The sequence below is a fragment of the Venustampulla echinocandica genome, assembly GCF_003357145.1.
Source record: "Venustampulla echinocandica strain BP 5553 chromosome Unknown scaffold_1, whole genome shotgun sequence".
In the NCBI taxonomy this organism is placed as follows: domain Eukaryota; kingdom Fungi; phylum Ascomycota; class Leotiomycetes; order Helotiales; family Pleuroascaceae; genus Venustampulla; species Venustampulla echinocandica.
In genome coordinates this window covers 5,377,443-5,398,309 of record NW_022474206.1, presented here as the reverse complement: position 1 = coordinate 5,398,309, position 20,867 = coordinate 5,377,443, and the positions used below count along the sequence as shown (strand labels likewise).

General features: G+C 48.4%; 3 protein-coding genes across 3 annotated transcripts; 1 reads left to right on the top strand and 2 right to left on the bottom strand.

Annotated features, from left to right (window-relative positions):
- Positions 1-5,997: 5,997 nt before the first annotated feature.
- BP5553_04275 (uncharacterized protein) lies at positions 5,998-11,154 on the top strand (the record flags this gene model as incomplete). The annotated part of the gene is made up of 9 exons (XM_032012898.1): positions 5,998-7,344; positions 7,397-7,715; positions 7,784-7,856; positions 8,360-8,540; positions 8,599-8,614; positions 8,674-8,829; positions 8,877-9,005; positions 9,054-9,121; positions 9,172-11,154. 9 exons carry the CDS (start codon positions 5,998-6,000, stop codon positions 11,152-11,154), a joined length of 4,272 nt encoding a protein of 1,423 aa, XP_031872591.1.
- Positions 11,155-11,264: 110 nt separating this feature from the next.
- Positions 11,265-12,755, bottom strand: BP5553_04274 (Uncharacterized protein; the record flags this gene model as incomplete). Its single annotated transcript, XM_032012897.1, has 4 exons — positions 11,265-11,606; positions 11,706-12,046; positions 12,159-12,316; positions 12,373-12,755. The coding sequence occupies 4 exons, from the start codon at positions 12,753-12,755 to the stop codon at positions 11,265-11,267; spliced, it is 1,224 nt and encodes a 407-aa protein (XP_031872590.1).
- A 705-nt stretch (positions 12,756-13,460) lies between these two features.
- On the bottom strand, positions 13,461-19,201 carry BP5553_04273 (putative chitin synthase; the record flags this gene model as incomplete). Its single annotated transcript, XM_032012896.1, has 3 exons — positions 13,461-13,492; positions 13,551-18,844; positions 18,903-19,201. 3 exons carry the CDS (start codon positions 19,199-19,201, stop codon positions 13,461-13,463), a joined length of 5,625 nt encoding a protein of 1,874 aa, XP_031872589.1.
- Positions 19,202-20,867: the final 1,666 nt, after the last annotated feature.

Here is a 20,867-nt window from a genome sequence, read left to right as displayed (position 1 = left end):
TTTGATGGAATAGAGCTGCGTCGGCGAATCAAGAAGTACTCGTGGATGGCTTCTGAATAATGGTCTCTGTGCGCTGAGTGCTGAGCGGGCTGTATGAAGAAAAGTAGATAGTGAAGTAACAAACTAAAAGCAGTGATGAGCAAGGGCAGAGCTTTATAGGGGGAATAATGAATGAAATTGAGATTGCGGATAGCAGGGTTGCTAGGGAACGAAGAGGAAGGCTTTGGCGGACAGATCTCTAGGTATCGCATGAAAGGGTCTTTCAGCATTACCACCAGAGCAGCTAAATTATTTCGGGTCTTTATTGGTCTCAGGTTTCCCGTGTCTCATTCCTCCAGTATCCGTTCGGTTAGACACTTCCGCGCTGGGTGAGGGTCACCTTGCTCTTTATTCTATGGCATGTACATAGTGCCGCTCTCCACATCTGCCGGCAACTGATTAATTAGTAGAATCCGTTTGCTTTGGAGGCGGAATCCGTTTGCTCGCAAAAGCCACGGGCGGTTGGAGGCTTTTATGCTGCTAATGTGTTGTTCAGTTGTGTATGCGCATCTGCCCATCGCTTGTTGTATGACAGTATGAGTTGCCATTTAAACCAATACAAAGCGCTCATGCTCATGCCCGTGCCAATGGCTCATGGCCCATACCCTGTTAATACCTTTGAGTCTAGACAGGTAAGACCCGGCTTTAAACTGGAGAATAGTTAGTCAAGCCAAGCCGCAATTCCACTGGCGTATACCGTATCAATTGCAGGTTCAACCACTACTTCAACCTCCGTTTCAGTCACTAGGTATCCCTTCATTTTGATCTGTATCCTTAACATCGTGCGTCTAAGTATGTTACAATAGGCGGCGATAAAATTGCCACGTTCCATGGGTGAGGAGCAGATTTCAATTGCCATCGTAGTATTGATAAGCCGTGCTCCCCCGTCATAAAAGCGATGATTGAAAGTAGAATCAGCCGTAAGGTCTCGGGATGTTGCTGTGTCTGGAGCCACTGCACCGCTAGCTGACGAATGGCCAACTGACGAACGACTGAGTTTCGGACCCTAGAAACGGTAGAGTGCATATTGTATTTATGGCGTAGTAGAGTAGCTGGCATTGACATTAGTACGACGACAGAATTACTAGAATACACAAGTAGTCCATAGTGCTGGTGTTGGATAACCGTGTCCCTCCTTGCTTTATCACTCTTCTCAAGATCCCTCACACAGAACTTTCAAACAGTTTATTGCCCCCGAAATCTTCATCCCATTACTAGGATGTTTTCTATAAAAGTAAGCTATTCTCCATCCATCACATCTCCACAGACATCCATCTTTCTATACGAAATTGGACAACTAGAAATCACTGCTGATAGTGTCCTTCATCGTAGATTGTGTGGGAACCTCCAAAGCCCACCGACGCAGACGATGCAAGGATGGTGCATGATCTCGAGAAGATTTGCGAAGATGCGGCGCGAATGGCATGATGGAGGGTTGTACATGTGCGGTAAGCAATTGCCACTTGCACCCTTAAGGGTCAAACTTATTCAGACTTTCTATTTATGCCCATCACGGAGCCTGTTCAGCCCTCCATAGTTTAAATAAAGCCTGGACTAACTGGGTCTTGGAAACAGCTCAATTCAACTCCCTACCCTCCGCACCCGATATGTCAACGGCCAGTTTGTAACCATCCCCACTGATGGCCATATTGTTGTTCGAATGAGCAACGACCCCGAAGCGAACGAAGACAATTGGCAAACCGATGGTTATTTATATTTTGTCCCCAGTGAAAACGGTGTTTCTATAGTTCTGGCCCATCCAAGCCAGCGCCGGGACCCGGTCCATAGACCGAACCCAGAGCTCCGGGACCGTGCCGGTAGACTAGCCGGTTTCCCAATTGTTGGACTTGGAATCTGGAAGCAACGATATCAATCTTAATATATCGGTTATATCGGTCATTTGGAATGACATGCTGGTGAATACTTGTCGTGGGGTTGGATATTTCGGGGGTGGGAGCAAGGGGAAGGAAATAAGACGGGAGTTTTTTCTTGGGGCGTTTGTTTTGAGTTGGAGCTGAGAGAGCTGTCCGCCTTACATTTGGGGTTGGAAAGAGGGTAGGAAGCAACTTTCTTTGCCTGGCTTGGACTTCCAGCTGGCGTTCTGCTACAATTTTCGATTCTCAAAACTAAACACACATACGGTTTTGTCCGTTAGACACTCTTTTGAATCTAGTCATTTGACCTATCTGCACTACCGAAAAGAGTTGGGGAGTGTCAAGTACGGGAAGTTGTAATATTAGGTAATCGGTAATCGGTATTAGCCGAAGCCCCTTTTTGCACCATAAACTCACCATTGACAGCTACCAATTAATCGTGGTAGCACAAACTTTATAACAAATATAGTATGTAAGACAATTTTTAACCTGTTTCGTATGATTTACCTACCTAGGTATTCAAACTAGTCTTATAATACGTGATGGTAGATCTATCCTGCCGGTGCATTATTACGAATAGGAAAAGTGGCGCCTTCAAGTACAAATCCGTAGCGGAAAATCGACCCACCCACTCTACGCTCTAGCAACGTATAATTCCTACTTATAAAATTGGAAGGGTAGTTCGAGAGCCGATGAGAGTGAGTATTAAATACACTTATTTATATTATAAACAGCTCTCAAATATACTAAAATTTTGGGGGTGTCGCAAGATTCAATTTCAAGTACTGTAAGTAAACTAGTTGTTATTCTATCGGCATCTCAAATTATACCCTACCCAGCTCAAAGCAGATACTGTCAAGCTAGACTTCCTCGAAATATGGCTAGTGGCTTGCGTCGGGTGACACACCTGAAGAATTGGAAATATATTGGGACTTATAGGTCTTGGGTCCTCCAAACTTAAAAGCCCTTTGAGCATAGTGTAGTATCTGTAGCAAAGACCCGCGATGTTCTCACCACCTCCTGCTTTAACATTGCGGAAGCCAAGGAAGTTCTCGAGCACTCCGAGGTATTCAAGGATCTTGCCTTCAAGTAACCTCTGGCGCGGTGTCATCTGCGTAACTAAGCCCAGCGTTACAGCTGTTAAGAAATCATGAGCCCAGTGTCTTTACTGCCGCCAAGTGTTATCTTACCGCCTCTCACAAGATACACGGGCATCTTGCACGGCGTCATAAGCTACCAATAGAAGATGTCCGCCCTTCAACAAGGGTGTCGTTGTGTGAAATGTTGGAGGAATAGCCACTAGGAGCAGCACGCTGCGCATGATAAATGCTGCGCCAGAACTTACATGGCATTTATGCCAAACGTGGTTTGAAGAAGCGGCGATTCAACAGCGGATACCCGTCCTGGAAGAGAGTGGGGAGCGCATTTCATTACTTGACAATTCACACGTTGCTATGCTTGCGACAAGGGAATTCGAGGGGGCAAATTTTGATGGCCATCTGAAAGCCTGTCGCTACCACTGATGCGGCCGCTGTCGGTAGTCTAAAATTGGAGTACAAGATATGGCGGCATCAGTCCGAACTTTCGAATTCGATGGCCATGGCAAATCTTCTCTCTACTACCACTGCATGCATCCATAACATAAGGTACTCTGGGATTTTCAGATTCTCCGTTGGCACACCCACAGATTTGAGTATCGAATAAATGGCTAGTAGATAAAACTGGACTCGATGTGCGACAAGCTCTATCGACCCCTTCAGATGGTAAAGAAAGCTGTGGATATCGGTGAGCAACACGACGACGTCGCAATCAGCTGCTAGTAACTGTGCGATTCCCAATTCTGGTACGAAGTATCCTTAAGATGGCGTCCGGCCAGGGCTGTTAGTGGACAAAGAAAACACAACTGTTAGCATGATTTCCAATACGCACAAGAAATATGTACCTTACCTACCTACCTTGGTAGTAGTGGGTGTCATAACTGGACTTGCATAACACTTTGCTGGGTTTTACGACTTGGCTTCCGCCACCTTCCATTACTTCGTATGCACCTATGCTTGATTTGCATTCACTAATATCCCTTTGTATGGCTAATCCGGATATGATTCGACCTTGTTGACTATACTGAACACACCATGGATGCCTCTTGCCTTGTGTTGTTACTTTCAAAGAAAGCAAGACAAGAACGTGTGCCGGTAATTGATTCCACATTCCTTTGACGTTGATGTAACCGAAAGCCCTCGACAGGTCACAGGCGGACGCAACGAACCATGGTTATACGTTGAGCGAATCACTCTGTCTTGTTTTTTGGCGTAGTCCGATGTGTCAAAGAAAGCACTCGTCCCCTGGATTGTCGCGCCCAGGTTCTGAGGAATGCGCCAGGGTCCCGGGGCGTATTGAAACGCGGCGCATCCTACACCCTGTTACCAGTATAAGGCTTGGATCGCTGGGATTCTCTGTCGGTACATACAATATAAATATGATATTGCCCATGACGCATTTCTGGCCACTCGTGCTCCAGAACCGAAAGTATCTTGCCGTATACTTCCGATGAGGGCGTTGGCGAAAGAGAATTGGGTAGGCTCAGCGATGTTTTGTCAGTAGCAGGTCAGTACTGTTTCAGCCAGGCATTTCCCTCCAAACCAGCCAAGAAAAAGAACGACATATGTGTTTGCCAGTTCAAACACGTCTGCTAGTCTCCGACGGGTATTTATAATTACTCTGCTTCGAACGTAATAAATAGAAGTTAGACAGTTCTTTAGTCCATACAGTATGCACCTCGACAAACTCTCTAGCACATATTATTTAGCATTGTTTATCGGAAGGCGTTATATGGTTGGTAAGGTACATAACACGTCATGGTGCTAAAGAACCATATTTTCCCACGACCCTGCTTGAATCTCTTGCATTTTTTCGGCCCAGCTCCGCGCTCAGGCCGGCAGCTTCTCATAGTGGTGATAACAGTTCGGCAACTAGCATAAGGTATCGTAGCTACAAAGGAGAATGATTCAGAGGTGTCCGGTGCGCGGCCGCGGCATATGTGTCTTGCGTTCTCATGCACCGTGGAATTTGCAAACGGAGAAGGGTTCATTTTCAGCCTTCAGCGGTGAGCAACTGTTGCCTGTTTGTTTGCGAGATGTGCCGAATGTGTCACCAAACCTGGCTCTAACTACCTGACTTGATGAAGTTGTTTGAAGGCAGGCGCTGAGTGGGTAAGGTATTCATGGCGGTCGGGTATCGTGCTCTGTACCTTAGTCGTGGTGGTCGACACGCTGTTGACGGCGGCCGCTTGTGGATAGGGGTAATTAGGCAGAATTGACGAGCAACACTAATAATGTAAGTATAGTTACCTAGTCGTTACTGTAACAAGGTTCAAGCTCTGGAAATACCCCCACGGAACATTGGTGACCCGAGCAAAAGCAGCAAACCTAGCACTGTGGCTCTGTTTGTATACGAAGCAGAGCAGCAACACTGTCTCTCAGTGGCATAGTAGGTAGGGTACCTTAGGTACCAGGTGGGGACGAGTTATTAAAAAAAAAACGCAATACCGAGTACCATTTTGGATTTTTGGTTAGTATAAAGCATGGAATTTAAACAATTATTACCATCTTACTTACCACTGGATATAAACAAGTGTGATAAACATCCGGTCCCGTTTTTGGGTAAAGAACACCCCACCGATGGACGATTTTGGTGGTGGGGTCGAGCAGCAGGGCCTACAAAGTACGAAGTACTGGTGGTTGTATTTCGCAGTGTTCGGGTCTCAATGAACCGATCGAGAGTTGGCTGGGGTTCCATCGGATCGGTGCTTAGACCTCCTCAACCATGATAATCCGAGCAACCAAAATGTTTGTTTCTGTTTTCCATCGTCATCGAGGATTCGCTCCTACCGCTGGATCTGAACAAATGCGGAGTAGAAGCACTAAAATGCCATTCTAACGGCCCCAAGAGCACCACGGCTGGATATTTAGCCTAAACATGTCGCACAAGAGGCATAAGAGGCCAACAATGTTCCCTTATAATTGATGGAGCAGTTTTTGGATTTCCCAAGGGCGGAGTATTGGTTGACGAGCACGTTAGTATAACGATGTTATCTTACTATCTGGTTCTGATTTCGGCTTTCATTGTTCAAGTCCTGGGCCACGGTTCGAATCGGAATTCAACCTACCAAAACCCAATTCTCCCTGGCTTCCACCCTGATCCGAGTTGCATCTTTGTGCCAGAATGGGATGACACCTACTTTTGTGCCTCCTCGAGCTTTCTCGTCTTCCCAGGTATTCCTATTCATGCCAGCAAAGACCTGCAAAAGTTCAAGTTACTGGGCAATGTTTTAAATAGACCGGAGCAGTTGCCGGGCCTTAACACTGCGAAAAGAGCAACCAGCGGCATATGGGCTTCAACATTGAGGTATAAGGATGGCACGTTCTACCTCATCACGACTCTGGTCTACGATGATTACCCTAAGAACGCAACCAACAGATTCGACAACCTTATTTTTACCACACGGGATCCCTATAACTCCAAATCTTGGTCCGATCCAGTACATTTCGACTTCCAGGGGTACGACACTTCTCCTTTCTGGGATGACAACGGCCAGGTCTATGTTACGGGCACATATGCCTGGGAAGTTCGACCCGGTATCCAGATGTTTCCGATCGATCTCAAAACTGGAAAAATGGGGGAAGTCACCAATATCTGGAATGGTACTGGAGCCAGCGCCCCGGAAGGGCCCCATATTTATAAGGATGGATTTTACTACCTGATGATTGCTGAGGGTGGGACCGGCTCTGGGCACATGGTGACAATGGCTCGGGCAACGAACATCAATGGTCCCTACCAACCTTGCCCAAGGAATCCGGTCCTGACGAATGGAGGCACAGACTCATATTTTCAGAACCTTGGCCACGCGGATTTGTTCCAAGATGCTTCTGAGAATTGGTGGGCCGTTGCACTATCCGTCCGTGAAGGGCCAGATGGGAGCTATCCTATGGGACGGGAAACGGTTATGACTCCCGTAACCTGGGATAAAGGAGATTGGCCGGTGTTCACCAAGGTCACCGGCCATATGAATGGTTGGCATCTAGAGTCTGGCTCGCCAGTCAGAAAAGGGGAGGGCTCTCTAGTTGATTCATCAGCCACCATAAACTTCAATCCTAGATCATCACTCTCTCCCGAATTCGTTTATTGGCGATTTCCTACTGCAAATAATTATGCCATATCGCCCCGGGGGCATCCAAATGCACTTCAGCTCCGGTCTTCAATTTCCAATCTGACAGGTCACGATGGACGCTCTGCTGAGCCCCTAGGCCAGACGTTTATCGCCCGCCGGCAGGTCCACTCCTTGTTCACATTTAGTACAACATTTGATATCGGAGAGCTTCAGAAGGGTCAAAAGGAGGAACAGGAAGTTGGAGTCAGCGTATTTCTTGATCAGGTAGGATAAACCTCCCTCGTCCACAGTTGAATAGGTGCTGACAAAATGCAAGCTTCATCATTATGACCTAGGTATTGTCATGCTACCTCAAACGGGAGCAAAAACAAAGCGCTCAAATTCCAACTCACATGGCCCCGCTGTGGTACCGCACTTCCGTGTCCGAGGCATCACCACCGTTCCAGAGTTTGTATCATATGATTTGCCTGCTGTGCCGGTTCCTGATGAGTGGATTCGTGACAATAGCATCACCTTAGAGATCGCGGCTCATAACATAACCCACTATGCCCTCTCCGCTGGACCATCTGGGAGGGGGAATAACAGAAAAGTCATTGGATACGGCAATGGTCTCGGACTGACTTGGGGGTTTACTGGTACGTGGACTTTAACATCTCCCTCCGTATTGCTCGATATTTTCAATCTTCTAACATACTCTATACAGGGGCACTTCTTGGTGCCTATGCGACTACCAACGGAGGGAAGGGGGAGTTTGAGACATATGTATCGGATTGGAAGTATGTTGTGCAAGAACAAATTGTTGGTAATTAAGGATAATTTCCTGAACTAGTTGAGTTGGTTGACTTAATGGCTAGTTAGGGTTGAGAGGGAAAAGATATAATTCAATGAATACTCCCAGATTTAAATCACGGGCAAACAAGGGCTATCTCCTCGTTCTTTGATAGCTTTTCTACGTTGAAATAAGCTGAGCGACTGAGAAAGACTCAACCAAGCAGTTAAAATTCTCGTATTCCATAATAAACGTGCTTGCCGCCTATAATACACATATTTCTTTTTTCATTCAGGGTTTACATGTAATACTCCTTTCTTACCGCCGAGAGAGGGTTGCTTTCACGTGACCTAAGCCAGGGGCTCCGAGGCTGACGATGCAGCCACATTTAGCACGTTCCAGGCTGTCGGCGGAAGCCCATACTCTGTAATCGCGCGGCTCAACCTTAAGCATACAGCCTTGATGATCTGCACAACCGCGACTCAAGAATAATGATTTGGGTGCGAATAGGGTCATGAACTCCCGATCATCCTCCGTTAATGTGCCCACGCCAGGCCTTTTGCGACGACCATCTGTTGGCTCCCGATTGTCCTTTGCGGTTTCGAACGCCGAGCTGGGCGAGGCTACAACAACCCCCCACGCCGGAGAGCACCAGATAGATGAGGAGATCGAGAAGATTAAGAGATATGAGGTATGCGCAAAGATCTGGGACTTATGTTTTGCTGGGGCATATGCTAATATGTGCGTAGGACTTTACAACGATAGGTACATATCCATTCCTCCTTGTTTTCGATGCGACGCGTTCGATTGACTGGGCTGGCTAGATTGGGTACAAGATGCTGCGAAAGAGCAATTCCGGCGCAAGGTTCGGCGGAAAGAGACGGCAGGTTTCTTCGAAAGAGGCGGACGCGCAGGCTGGAGATATAGGATATGGCAATCTTACGAGGCAGCCCAAGGATGGATAGTGGTGACTCTGATCGGTAGGCCCCGAGCTCTGAAGATGATCAATAACGGCTGATTTCAGCAGGTGTTGCCATTGGTGTCAATGCGGCATTCCTCAATATTATAACGGAGTGGCTGTCCGATGTGAAGCTGGGGTATTGCACGACGGCTTTCTATCTGAATGAGAACTTTTGTTGTTGGGGCGAAGACAATGGTAAGTCCGAATATTGGATAATATGACTCGTAGCTAAGATTGTTCTAGGGTGCGACGACTGGCATCCATGGACCTCTCTTGCCCCAGTTAATTACGTGCTGTATATTATATTTGCTGTATGTCTATCCCCGTGCTGCTTTTTGAGTTGATTGATTAACTATTTCAGACGATATTTGCTCTTACCTCTGCGAGTTTGGTAAAATCATTTGCACCATATGCTGCCGGATCGGGGATTTCAGAGATCAAATGCATCATAGCAGGTTTCGTCATGAAAGGATTCCTCGGGTTCTGGACACTGGTTATCAAATCTGTCGCTCTCCCGCTTGCCATTGCCTCGGGACTCTCCGTTGGAAAAGAAGGGCCCAGTGTCCATTATGCCGTATGTACCGGCAACGTTATTTCGAGGCTGTTCGCAAAGTACAGAAGGAACGCCGCCAAAACTCGGGAGATCCTTAGTGCCTGTGCTGCGGCAGGTGTTGCGGTGGCTTTTGGCAGCCCTATTGGAGGTGTATTGTTCTCGCTCGAAGAGATGTCATCATACTTTCCCTTGAAAACGATGTGGAGGAGTTATTTTTGCGCTCTGGTGGCGACAGCTGTACTTGCGATGATGAACCCGTTCCGAACGGGCCAGTTGGTCATGTTCCAGGTCCGTTACGACCGTTCGTGGCATTTCTTCGAAGTCATATTTTACATAATCATTGGAATATTTGGGGGATTATACGGTGCCTTCGTCATAAAGTGGAATTTAAGAGCCCAGGCATTCCGGAAGAAGTATCTCACCAAGTACGCCGTACTCGAGGCGACATTGCTTGCAACAGGAACTGCTATCATATGCTATCCGAATATGTTCCTTCGGATAGATATGACGGAGAGCATGGAGATTTTATTCTTGGAATGCGAAGGAGCGGAGGACTATAATGGGCTCTGCGATGCGGAGAACCGATGGAAAATGATCCTCTCGTTGACTATTGCAACGATTATCCGGGTTTTCCTCGTCATTATCTCATATGGATGCAAAGTACCGGCTGGTATCTTTGTGCCGTCGATGGCAATCGGGGCTTCATTCGGGAGAACAGTTGGAATTTTGGTGCAAGCTCTCCATGAGGCATACCCAGCTTCAGTGCTGTTTGCGGCTTGTGAGCCGGATGTTCCTTGCATAACGCCCGGGACTTACGCCTTCCTGGGAGCAGCTGCCGCCCTGAGTGGTATTATGCATCTTACAGTATCAGTCGTGGTTATAATGTTTGAGCTTACTGGGGCTCTGACTTATATCCTGCCAACGATGATTGTAGTTGGTGTTACCAAAGCAGTCAGCGAACTCTTTGGAAAGGGAAGCATAGCAGATCGAATGATCTGGTTCAGCGGCTTTCCGTTCCTGGATAACAAGGAAGAGCATACATTTGGCGTGCCGGTGTCTCATGCCATGACGAGTGATGTCGTTGCCTTACCAACAACGGGTCTTAGTCTGCAGAACTTGGAGCAATTACTGAGCGAGGATAAATACCAAGGGTTCCCTATCGTGGAGGATCAGGCTTCTAAGATACTTGTTGGGTACATTGGGCGTACTGAACTCCGCTACGCCGTTGACCGTGTCAAAAAGGACCGCTCCATTAGTCCCAACGCAAAATGCTATTTCAGTCCCCCCACGTCACTTAACTCCGCGATGCCAACAACACCCGGCCCAGTCGTCACATTCGATGGAATGGAATCCTCATCTGTGGATTTCAGCCGCTTCATCGACTCGACACCGGTCACAGTACACCCTCGCCTCCCTCTAGAGACCGTCATGGAACTCTTCAGGAAGATTGGCCCCCGAGTTATTCTCATCGAGCACCGCGGGAAGCTCACCGGCCTCGTGACTGTCAAGGATTGTTTGAAATATCAATTCAAAGTCGAAGCGAGCGAGAACCCGAGGGATGATAGGCATCTAATTGAGAGTCAAGAACGGCTCTGGGGTGTATTAAAGAAGGGGGCTATTTGGGTGTCGGATCAGGTTCATCATGTTTCGAGGGGAAGGATTCGCATTGGAGATGGACCACAGGAGGAGTTTATGAGGCCTTCTCCGAGAGGACTTCCGGATCCTACGTCGTATATGATGGATGGGACTGAGGATGGCGTTGACGACGAGGTGGAATTAGAAGATCGGTAAATACCTTGTAAAGGCTTTGTTTCTAAATCTAAAATGGATGGATATCAAGATCTCGCAGAGGACATCGGTCTATGGAGAAGAAACAGAAATGTGCTTTATGCGCTAATCGCTTACTCGTCCCATATAACACTCGTCACGTCACCGGTGACACCCACTTCAGCCACAAATTTCCCGAAGGTCCCGTCACTCGGATTTCTCTCCATGATGACGACTCTACTGCTCAGCTGCAATCCTACAGCCACCAGAGTCCCCTTCTGATTCACGGAGAACTGCCGTGGGAAGGAGCCACCTGCGGGGGCCGATTGGCGGAATGAGAGCTTTCCGGTAGTATGATCGATGGACCAGCTTTGGAGGGTGTCGGAGGGGATTTTCGTGCTGTTAGTGCTGTCGAAGTTGGGGATGCTAAAGAGGGTTGCGTTACGGGAAGAGGTCAGGAGGAATTTATTGTCCGGCTGTGGTTGGGTGTTAGGTCCCTACTCCCAAGAGAACGAGTGGGTTTGGAGCAAATGAAGTGGGATAAGAAATGGTGTAAAAAAGGAATTAGGACTTACAGAAATAAGTGCTTCCCCAGCAGCAGCTCCTACAGGCGTTGTCTGATTCCCATATATCCCAGTGGTAAACACTTCTGTGAAATCCAAAGTCTTGTTGCCGTATGTGACCTTATATGAAGTCACGTTGTTGGAGATTTCGGAAACCACGAAGAAGTAAGTATCTGCTTTTGAAGCTAGACACTCCTGGTTCTTAATATCGGCACAGCCGGAGACAGAGAAGGCGCCGTGGCGCGGCCCCGAGCCGGGTGGTGTGCTGAAGGACTTTGAGGGTGTTAGGGCGCTGGTGGCGGGGTCGATACTGAAGACGCGGAGGAGATCGGCGCCTAGGTCGGGGACAATGACTGGAAGGGTGTTAGTGTGTGTATGTAGGATTTGAAGAATATGGGAAAGGAAATATGGGCAGTAGTGAATGTAATTGGGGATCGACAGCCAATGCTGCTGGGGAATACAGACTGAAAGAATCCGTGGGGTCAACAATTGCCTCATGAGGATGAGGTGCATCTTGACGACCTGGATTGGTGCCAGGAGCGGATAACTTGAACGTAAAATTCTGGAGTGGAGAAAGACCACCGGTGGGGAGGATATTCCAGGTCGTAACAGCTGAGCCACCACTATATTAAACATTAGTCTCTGCATACCAATTATTCTAAAAGGGAGGATAACAAACTAATGAGCAGCCGCCATTGCCTTTCCCTTATTGTAAACTACTGAGCTCACAGGGCCGCTGATCGTCGTATGACGATCAATAAGCGTAAGCTCGCCACACGGCGAGGTTCGATATGAAGATATCGATCCATTTGGAACCGGCAATCCTTCATCCATACAATACACAACACCTTTGCCTGGCTCCTTCTCTAGCCACGCAGGGCTGGGCGCGGAGCCTCTATTCGTCGCCACGACAGCGAGAGCATAGGAGCCGTTGTCACTCTGGCTCAACCGCAGCGACGTGATATCTCCACTGTATGAACTGACATAGAGATTCGTAGCCAGCGCCGAGGAGGTCACGAGACCGAGGCCGCCCAGCGCGAGACGGAGAGGGGAGTAGTACATGGTCTGTAACCAACAGCGATACGTAGAATCCGATATTGAAAATTGATTGAAGATGGCGAAGACCCACGAAAGTATTGGAGGCGGAGATGGGAATTGGAAGATGGGAACTTGCCACATATTAAATCTAGAATAGTGCAGGGGAGCTTTTATATTGTGGGGGTTTCGCAATTTCGCATTCAGGAGGATTCACGGTCTGATGTGTTGGTCAATATCCATGTTGCATTGCCGGTAACTATTTTGGAGACGTCCGTGATTCACAGGGGCACTTCTACCGTACTAGGGTTATCGGCACTGCCCTGGGGTAGTACGTACAGATATTACTAGTCACAAGTTGCCCAACGTTGTGTTAAAGGGCGATCCCATTCACGGCTATTTCTGTACAATATCTAGAGGATTTCAAGCCCAGGATTTTTTGACAGGGTAAAAATGCAGGTACTAGACCATCTCACAGCTACGAGCAATAGCCACCATAAACGACACCCAAAGGTGTTTACGGCACAATGTTAGACTAGGGTAGTAGTATTATTAGGTTATCCTGATATCGATTCTCAATTTTAGGATCTCGTCAGATTTCCATTCCTCAATTGCGCCCGAAATATAACCAGAAGAACCCTGCCCTTCCCCAGGGAACATCCATCACTATTGCTACAACTGAATTCACAAAATATACTCCGTAAATGCAAATCATTAATGCTCCCTCAAACGCTAAAGCTGGCCCGAAAGAAGAGCTTCGGTAGCTGCGTGATGTGTTAGCAAACGATTAGGTATTTTGGATTGGGACAAGCGGAAACATACCAGAATTAATATAAGCTCTCCTAGCATCAAGTGAAACACCAAATCTCTTCTCTAGTTCTAATTTGATGCTCTTCTTCGTAACACTCATCAAATCAGCCGTCTTCAAGATCTCTCGGATCTCGGCAAGAATAGTGTCATCGCTCGGTAGACCTGCCAGGTTTGAGAGCTCAAGATCTGTCTGTCCAAAATACTGGCTGCCCCCGAACTGGCTTGCACGGCGATCACCTAGTCCCATAGCTTCCGACGGTGCAAGGGACATCCGGGAACTGTAGACATTGGAGTTCTTCGCCTCGTATGGATGAGCAGGGCCACCATACTCAGATGCCGCAGCATGATACTTGGTGCCATATGAATAACCGGATACCTCTGAGCGGTCATCCCGTACGGTCTGTGCCTCCCAAAGCTCGGCTTGGTATTCTTCCCACTTCTTGTGTGGAATAGACTCTGGGTCAAATTTTCCTTCGTCCGTAATAACGATCTTCTTCCCCTTTTCTCCAGTGACGACGCGAGTGTTACCCCAAGAGAAATCGTCCATATGCCAGAAACTATACAGCGGAAGGGCGAAGGAGAATACCCCAATCGCGAGAATATATAGCAGCATCCAGCCAATCATCTCCCACTTCCGGCGAAGGATAAAAATTATAGCTTGTAAACCGTAGATAGCGCCAAGCATGATGAAAGCCGTTATGGGAATGACACTCGTATTTCTAGCCACGAGAACGACTAAGTAGACGAGATAGGCGACAGTGACAGGCTGAATAAGTGTCGAGAGTAGATCGACGAAAACGATAAAACGCATGCTGAAGCAGCAGAAACCGCAAAGTTGCGACAAGGGAATGAGTTCGATAAGGTTATGAACTGTCGAGTTAATCCACCGACGACGTTGGGAGAGGAAAACAGCCCAGGTGTCAGGAGCGATGGTCCAAGCATGTGCGCTAAAAAGGTACTTTGTTTTGTACTTAGGATGGTTCTTGAGAAGCAGGGTTGTCAAGTATCGATCTTCGCCCAGGTGCAGGAGGTTCTTCACATGGAGCGTATCGACTCGGATATTTGCGTAAGACTCAACAACTTCTCGGCTCACGAAAAGTGGCTTTCCAGTTTCTGCAGCTCGGACGCGGTACATGGTGAAACAGCCCGGCAAACAGGTGACACTGCCAAACAAACTCTCAAATGCTTTGGTTAGGTTGTGGGATATGTAATACTCGTAGACTTGAATCATGGTAACGTAGGACGATTTCGCATTAGAAAGAGCCGTTTCTCCGCAGCAGCCGATAAGCCTAGTGTCGTCCAAGAACGCGGAGACCATGCGAGATGCCGAATCAGGCGCAACGACGGTGTCTGCGTCGATTTGCAGCATGAACTCGTAGAACGTTGGATTGACGCCGATAATGTTGCGAATTTGGTGATACATCTCTAGCTCAAGCGGGCTCATGGAAGCATTATAGTGGACCCTGTTTAGGAATCGCATCATGACCATTTGGGAATCACGCTTGCCTCGATTTCCGGGGCGAGAAACTTCGGAGGGTTTGCCCACTTTGACAACAACCATGAAAGGCACAATATGACCTTGCACTTCGTAGAGACCGGAGTAGACCTTGCCCATATTGTGTTGTTTCATACCTTCACCCAAAGATTCAAAACTGAGGGGTTCGGGATCGACTGTCTCTGCAACACCAAGAATATCAAGCACGATGCGAGGAGTAGGGCGATCATTCCCTTGACCAATAATCATACCATCGCAGATAACGACGATCAACTTGCGCTTGTCATCATATTTCATCCTTGCCGCGGAATCAAGTGCACGACGAACTGAGTCCTCATCTTCAGTGTAAACGGGAATCTGACAGATAACAAACTTGTCCAGATTCTCGGGGACATTCTTGCCTCCAAATTGAAGGGCTGCAAAGAACTTGAAGCCAATAACTGAAGCTAACATAACAGAAATGGCGAGAACGAGATATTCGGAGAACTTGCATTTAACGGAGTTTCGGGTGTCGACGTCCCCAACGTAGAAGAGGTTGTCCATGCACAATTGCATCCGACCGCGCAAAGCTGGGTCGAGATTCAAGGCATTCCAGTACTTGGTGACATCCCGGCCCGGCGCGCTCTGAAAAAGTTTCACAACTTCCGTATCCATGAAATTGATGTTAACATCTGTGGGCTCCGCTTCACCCGGCTTGACCTTAATTGGCCGGGCACCCGCAATATACTTGGTGAAATCATAGACACGGTTATTGAGAATGGCGATGGCTTGCTGCTTGCCACGTAATGTGCCGATGTACTCTGGTGTATAGCCAATATTACCCTTTTTGTAGCTGCTTTTCAGCGACTCCATCGCCTGGTAGAACCAGTGGTCCCGAGTGTCGTTGGTGAACGCTCGGAAGTCATGGAATTTGTAGTTGAGATCGGTTGTACTGATGACGTTCGCAGAACCGCTGGTGTTGGTATTCGTGTAGTCAAGCTGAACTGACGGGTCAATGGACCCATCCACACCTTGACACATGGCGCTGACTTGAACTGGGAACAAGGAGGTGGCATCCAACCCGGCATAAGCAAGAAGCAGCTTCTCTTGAATGATATTAGGATAATGATGCGGGGCGAAAGCACCCAAATCGAAGACTTGACCACGAACTGCAACCAGGGCGCCGGATTTGCCTTTACCGTCATAGGAAGACAATTCTGAGGCGCTATACACGTTCTGCTTTGGGCAAATGAGCATCGGAAAGATCACGATAAAGAAAGCTGCGAAGAGGCAAGCCGCCCAAATCATCATGTTGATAGCAAGCTTCTCTCTCCACGCCATTCGGACGTCCTTGCGGGGCATTCGACCGATCCACCGGATTAGGAAGTCCGGGATGAAAAAAGTCATCATGTAAACCACTACAACCCATCTCTTTCGACTGGCGCTCGTCTTCACCTCTTCGACCTCAACCATGGTCTTCTCATTGCCCTTTTCTGCCATCTGCTCCCTTGTGTCGAGATTGCGGAACATGTCGCCTTGGCCAATGGCAGATGCACCAGCATCAGACCGAGAGTCAACATCATTGCTGCCGAAATAACCCGACTTCTTGTCTGCCCCGTAGCCATACCCACCAGATGACGGCGCTAGGCCTGATGGAGAATTAAGGAGCCGTTCTTTCGATGCAGCATAGCCACCGCGGACATCTGGAGTGAGCATGCCCTCCCCTCCATCTTCAGACACGGCAGGGTATCGACCTGCAGTAAAGCCTCGTTCGCTCAATTTCGCGATCTCAGCCCAGCAACGTTCGCTCAAGAAGACTCCTGTGCTGCCAACACGAGCTTCATTTGCTGGCCAACTCTTTTCATCGACTACGATTTCGGCTTTCTCTCGTTCGCTGCCAATCAAGACTGTATCAGCATCGGCCAGGCCAAGAAATTCCCCAAATGGTAGGAACAGACTGAAGTCAGCGTTGCGCAGTCGTTGGCTGATCTCTGCAATTCCAAACGTTTGGATCTGCGTTCGTACGCATTTACTGTCGAATTGATTGGCGATTCGCCGATCGTTGGGCTTCAGACAGAACACAAAATATGGATTTGTATTCGGGGCAGTGAGAGACTTGGTTACGTTGTCGAGGGAGGAGAGAAATTGACCGGCGGCTCCCTGGTCGAGGTTAGGACCTCTGCGTCCGTTGCTGTCTGGTTGCGAGCCCTCGGTGGTATCTTCCACGGATTCACCGAAAAGCTGCTTATCACGGGTCCCAAATCGGCTGGGCCTGTCTCCCTTCCTCCGCATAACACTCGGCTTTCGTAAGGGTTTCGAGCTAACTTGAGCTTGCATAATAGTCGTCTTCTCTTGAGGGTGGACCACGGTCTGCAAAGCCTCCTGTCCGAAAAGCTGGCCAACAAAGTCACTCTTAGTCGAACCGATCAGGTTCATCAGGTCCCCCGAGACAACTTCTCCGTTCTCCTCCACCAGCCCGGCAACTAGATACTCCACCTCCCCGGCGAAGTGCTTGACTGCAAAGGAAGCTGCAGCATTGTGGGTCGCAAAATTGCTTCCAGGTAATTTAGCTGTGGCACTGCCCACAGCGATGGCAGGATTCTTGCCCTCAAACCGCTTCCGAAGGCTCTCTAGTAGTTGAGTATCCGTCCGGTTGCGCCTCGTTTGGTCGTCAAGAATGCTGAGTAGACCGTTTCCATGTTTGAGAAGACCCTTAACGGCATCGGAGTTGTCGAAGTAGCTGGTAGCAGCAACGGTGACCTCCTCGTTTTCGAGTATTTCTGCCTTGTTTTCAAAGAAGTTCTGAAGTGTAAAGTTGTATAAAGCCTCTGTAGCAGCATTGTTAAGTAACTGGTCTAGGGTAGAGTCGGTGGAGCGTTGCTGGGAAAAACCAGGGAAATCGATAATCGAGATGGTGTTTCCAACTGTATCCTCCACCGCGCAGAGTCGTTGATTAATGCTTTCAATTACGTACGCCACCAGGAGTGAGTACAGCGTTCTAGCAAGCTCATCCGCATTATTCCTCGCCCCAGTGGGATCAAGCATGACCGTAACGCGCTCGCGCGAAAGGATTTTGGTCTTGTAACCCAAAGTGGTTTGCAGATCTTGAGCACTCACCCCTAAGAAGGCAGCAATAATAGTGAGTACATCCTTGTTCTTCACTGCAGTGGTGTTGGTAGATCCCTCGTGTGAAAACCCGCCGCTATCATCTCCATTTGCCGTGGTATCTGCGGTCGTCTCGAAATCAAGCTGGCCAATATGAAGTATGCTGGCTAGCACTTGGCAAATCTCCGCTATCTCACTCCGGGGGAACTCCAATTTCCTCAAGGCGGTCTTAAATAATTGAAACCCTTCGGCGTCATTAATGCCGATCTTCAGCTGGGTAGGATGTCCAAGATATCTCCATCTCTTCTGCTGGGTAGACTGCCTGACGCTGTGCCCGTGGGCATGGACTGCTGAGGAAATGCCTCCGGCCGAGTCGAGCCCAAGATGAGTTTTTTCCGCAGCGCTCGTACCAGCCAGGAGATAATATAGCACATGAAAGCTGCGTTCTCCCGTTGGGACCGCTGCCACCCTACTCCTTTCCAATCTGTGGTCCAACAGTTTCCCACCAATGAGTGTTGGGTTGACTGACGAGGAAGTGTCATATTGAAGCTCGAAGAATAGGCCAGCCTTCGAGGCCGTCGGTGTCGTGGCAGTTTTAGTGGTTGTCAGGGTGTCAAAAACGTAGGCAGAAAGTGACAGTTTGGTCGATAGCGGAGTCGAAGACTTATTAAGGAGTGCGGAGAGCAAGTGGGAACGGACGGTCGTCTTGCCTGAGCCAGATTCGCCGCTGGGAAATAATTAGTAGGGGTTCGTACAACTACAATTCAAGGGACTCCCAAACTCACAGAAACACCACGGCTTGGTTTTCCGAGCGTGCCCCAAGTCGCGTAAAAGCCCGATCAGCCAGATCTTCCGCCTCGCCCATGGCGGAGCCCTCCTTTCCTCCATCTGGCCCCTTTGTGGAAGAAGCATATGTATTAAGAGATATTAACGCGTGAGCTGAGAGCCGGGCCGTTGGTAATGAGACATGGAATCGACTCGCGAGATGGGCTGTCAGGTGAGTATCGGATTGAAGATGGGCTGGAAGGGCTGGAAGAGAGGCTTGTGAATGAGCCCCTCCGCCGCCTTGGGTGTTCAACGCCATGTCGGATTCGGGGGGTTTGGGTCGAAACCCGTGGATGCGATCCTGTATACCAGTATATATTCCTAGGTTATGAGGACAATAGAGGCCTGTCTCGTAATCAAAATGTGCTGTTTGTGAAAGACACTCCCTAAGTCGGCGGTGCGGAGTTCTGGTCTGCCGGGTCGAATTTCCAAGGGGAAGGGGGGGGATGACCAGGAGTCGAGAAGCAACACTCGTCGAACGAGAGAGTCAAGGTACTATGTAGCGAGTGTAGGAAGAAAAGCGAAAGTCAAAAGCGAGTGTCGACGGAGAGCATCACAAGTACAAGCAGATGTATCAGCAACGAGGCGATACGAAGGGGGAATGGAGAATGGAATGTTGAAGTTGGACGCACAGGAAAAAGAAGCACGGGGAGTAGTCAGCGTGTTGTCTGTCGCCTCCCGGGCCTGTTTGGGTTGCCGTAGCGAGTAGCATGAGAGACAAGTACGGGGGCTACGGCGGTCCATACGCATCTGCGCGGCCATATTTATTCTATTTTAGGCCGAAGTAGTTCAGGGGCTGGTTTTTCCACTTATGACTTGTCTCTCATATTATACTCCGTACACCTCATGAACACGAGCAACTATCCACTATTGTTCGTATACGAAGTACCGTACTTGCAGAATGAGCGTCATGCATTTCAGGGAGCCAGTCTCTGGGTGGTGCACAGCCTCACACCCTCTCGTTACAGTGTTACACTATTGCAGCGATCTGCTCCATACTACTTCGTACACACACACAAGGAAGAGAAGTGCTTCCGAGCCTCGACCGCGACCGGGCTTTGTTACTAGTGAATCGTGATGCCAATAAATAACAACAATCCCAGCTGTTGATCTGTCAAGTCAACTCGGGGTCACTCGGTAGATTCGCGGTAGATCCTGATTAAAGGAGAGACTTTTCTTCTATCTACGAACTAGACATAGTTAAGCTCCTAGCAATTTTAATTAGCTCTGGTCTTAATGTTGTGTTTGTGACGGGTTTCCATCTTCGGAGTACTGCCTGTAGAGGAGGGGCGCTAGAACGGTTGGAAAATTGATTAAAAGTAGGGAGTTGGCACATCGAGGTCCAACTTCAATCGGGCGATACCTTGGACTCACACTGTATTGTATTGACAGACAGAAGCCCAAGATCTCCTCTTCATCGCCAGATATCCAGTGTTTAAGTATCCACCTTGATTCTTCGAACGATATTAGCAAATCCCGGCCTGGCCATACCAATGTGCACTTCCAATTCTCATTCTACGCCGTATGGCAAAAAAAAAAAAGCCTCGAAGCGCATGATTAAAAAAACCCCGATTACGTCATTATAAGGAGTTTCGAATAATGTATTGAAACGGCAGCTTGATCACGATATTGGCATCCGGGGCGTAGACAAGTCCTCGGGAAGCAGCTTGCCCAATACTGACACAATTACCTACTCCGTAGTTTGTCAGGAACAGAGTAGTAAACTTCAAATGGGCCATATTGGCCCAATGGAGCAGAAGAGTACCGCTTACTGAAAAAGACCCGTTTATACTATACTTACTACTGAGCATACAAATCACAATCACGATAGATATATTATTATTATACGATATAGCACGGAGTACTCTACTACATAGTATATACCCCTTTACTAGGGTCCGCCCTAGAGCAAGGATCATCCCGAA